General features: G+C 39.2%; 1 protein-coding gene across 1 annotated transcript; it reads left to right on the top strand.

Moving 5' to 3' along the window:
- The first annotated feature begins 957 nt into the window (after positions 1–957).
- On the top strand, positions 958–1,911 carry Or1b1 (olfactory receptor family 1 subfamily B member 1). The gene has a single exon (NM_001000393.1). The coding sequence runs from the start codon at positions 958–960 to the stop codon at positions 1,909–1,911; it is 954 nt and encodes a 317-aa protein (NP_001000393.1).
- Positions 1,912–3,370: the final 1,459 nt, after the last annotated feature.

Here is a 3,370-nt window from a genome sequence, read left to right as displayed (position 1 = left end):
GAGAACTAATAATGAAAGTTTTGTCCAAGAGAGATCAGATTTCTTGGATTTGATTCTATTTAGTCATGGAGTCACATATCTAAAGGTTATTCTGGAGTCACTGTGAAAGATCTATCAGAACAGCTGTGCAGATACACTGGGAATGAGCATGTGGAAAATAGTACTGGTCAAACATTCCAAAAATTAAATTGTGGTAACAGATTAAAAACAAAGGACAGATATATGAAAAAATACAGATATTAAAGATTGACTGAATTTGGGGAGATGAGGCAGGAATTCATTCAGACATTTTTTTGTATATCAGGCTAATATTGGCAAAACTAAGATTCAAAGAAAAAGAGGAAAACTAGATAAGCTCAAGACAGTTCAAGAATTTTACTCTAAAAACCTAGCTAGTTAGAAGGAACCATTTTTATATGGTTGTGTTTCTTAAGGTTTCTGTCTACAGGTACAGAGAGAATAAATTATGAAGTTGATAGTGAGATAAGGTGTGGATGGAACACAAAGGGCTAAAAACAGTGGATACAGTAAATTATCTCATAATGATAGGAAATAAACTAATTTGCATGAAAATACAAGAGTGAATGAAGGGTTTCTCGTTGTATGAACCTAAAAGACTTACAGATGCTTAGATTTGATGGAATGAGCTTCTAGAATAGGTTAAAAAGATAAACATAAGGGAAGACAAAGCTATAAAATTAAGAAATTTACTTAGAGGAAGAAATCTATCTATCTATCTATCTATCTATCTATCTATCTATCTATATATATATATATATATATATATATATATATATATATATATAGAGAGAGAGAGAGAGAGAGAGAGAGTTAAAACTATGTATTTAAGGACCTTAAATGACATTATTGAGTTAGGTAGACATGACCTAATCTTTAACCTTTGACCCCTGACTTAGGTTTTGATCTAATATCTGTTTCATGCAACTGGTCCTCATCATGAACTGTGCCCCTAACGCATCACATTCTCCAATCTTCTTGCTCCTTGGGTTCTCCAGGGCTGGTTTGCCCGACAGTTTACTCTTTCTATTGTTCCTATTTATTTACCTGACTACCATATTGGGGAATGTGACTTTGGTACTGCTCATCTCCTGGGACTCAAGGCTCCATTCACCTATGTATTATCTCCTGCGTGGCCTCTCGATGATAGACTTGGGACTATCCACAGTCACCCTACCACAGCTGTTGGTTCATCTGGCATCTGATTCTCCAGCCATTCCTGCTGCCCGCTGCTTGACTCAGTTTTTTTTCTTCTATGCATTTGGAGTCACAGATACCCTTGTCATTGCTGTCATGGCTCTGGATCGATATGTGGCCATCTGTGACCCTCTGCACTATGCTTTGGTGATGAGCAGACAAATCTGTGCCCGCTTACTGGCCTTGAGCTGGGCGGTATCCATAGTACACACCATGCTGCATGTGGGACTCATTCTGCCACTGTGTTGGGCTGGAGATGCTGGGGGCAATGTTAAACTTCCTCACTTCTTTTGTGATCACCGACCACTCCTGCGAGCCTCTTGCTCTGACACACATTCCAATGAACTGGCTATATTCTTGGAGGGTGGGTTTCTCATGCTGGTCCCTTGTTCCCTTATTGTACTTTCCTATGCGAGAATTGCGGCCACGATCTTACAATTGCCTTCAGCAGCTGGTCGCCGCAGAGCAGTCTCTACCTGTGGATCCCACCTCACCATGGTTGGCTTCCTCTATGGCACAATCATTTGGGTCTACTTCCAGCCTCCCTCACAAAACTCCCGGAATCAAGACATGGTGGCTTCAGTAATGTACACTGCCATTACCCCATTGGCTAACCCATTTGTTTATAGTCTCCGTAATAAGGATGTGAAAGGTGCCCTCCACAGACTACTGAGAAAGGGGAGAGTGGAGTCGTGAGTAGATTGAATTTAATTTTGATCATGGCTCATTTTAGGGATGATGAGAGGAAGAAATAGCCTACAGAACTGAAGCTGCTCCTAATTTGGCTCATGTCAATATTGTGCTATAATAGAGCTGTGGACATTTTACATTAGCCCCCACATATGACAAGACCTCCTTTACTTACATCTCCCTCATATATCTTTATCAGATATGTAATATCTAGGTCATCACACCTGGATTTCTTTGATTTCAGAGTTTTTAAGGAATATGAAGATACGATTTTGAAAACACTAGTCAAATCAAGCACAATGGAATTACTCCTAAGTGACACCTAATGTGCCATACTTTCATACATCATGTGTTGGTATACATAGAAAGAAGTGACAAAGATAAATTGGCAAATTCACTACTTATTCTAGTTAGTGAGCAAGCAAATGCCAAGTAATGAGTGTAGAATGATAGTCATAATTCTATTTCATGACTGCCCAATGTCACTGAGGCACTTTAATTTGAACATTGTACTTTCCTGTTTATATATTTTAAATTATGTTCAATATTTACTTTGTAAACAGAGTATAGAAAAGAATAACATAATTTAAACTACTTCATTGCAGAAAATTCAGTAACTCCCAGTAATGAAGACACATGATTTGGCTTAGTTATCTGGTGGTTAGAAATTGGCATAAGCTTGGGCACCTTTTAATACAGTTACATGTTCATATTGATGGTTAGATTTCATATTCATGCACCAAATGTTAGCCTTTCAGCTTTACTGAGTATTCACAGGACACTCGTGCTTTTTTAATTTATGAGGAGAACCCTAGATACACCTAAAGAGTTAGAATGATCTTAGGCACGTTCAACATCCCTGCCCAAGCCAAAGCTTCATCTCTGTTTCCCCTACTTAATGAGTTTTCTGACTTGCATACTCTTTCCTAGGTTCCCTATCCATCTCAGGTCCCATTGGTTCATTATATAAGCTTTACTTGTTTACATAAGCATCGATAGTGTAAGGTTCTAATAACTTACTTTGGTTCCCTCTTTTTGTCTGTGCTGGTGCTCTCTGGATTACTCTTTATCAGTCATGTGATGAGTCTTAAAAAAGCAAAATGCTTGGAATACCCATGTCAGAACTCACAAACCATATGAAGCTCAATAAAATGAAGACCAAAGTATGGATGCTTCAGTCCTTCTTAGAAGGAGGAGCAAAATACTCACATGAGGTAGAAGGTGGGAGACACTTGGGAAGAAGAGGGGGGAGGTGAAAAATGGGGGCAGGATAAGGTATGGGAGGAGACTGGGATGATATTCAGAGGGTCAGGAAATTGAACAGAGGTGTGTAGCAATGGGGGATGGAGAACTGGGGGCAGTCACTAGAAAGTCACAGATTTCACAAAAGCAAGAGGCTCCCATCCCAATGGGGATGACATTAGATGAAATACCCAACGAAGAAAGGGGAGAAAGAATCTGTAGA

Source organism: Rattus norvegicus, chromosome 3, assembly GCF_036323735.1.
Source record: "Rattus norvegicus strain BN/NHsdMcwi chromosome 3, GRCr8, whole genome shotgun sequence".
NCBI classification, from domain to species: domain Eukaryota; kingdom Metazoa; phylum Chordata; class Mammalia; order Rodentia; family Muridae; genus Rattus; species Rattus norvegicus.
This window is presented reverse-complemented; position numbering and strand designations above follow the sequence as displayed.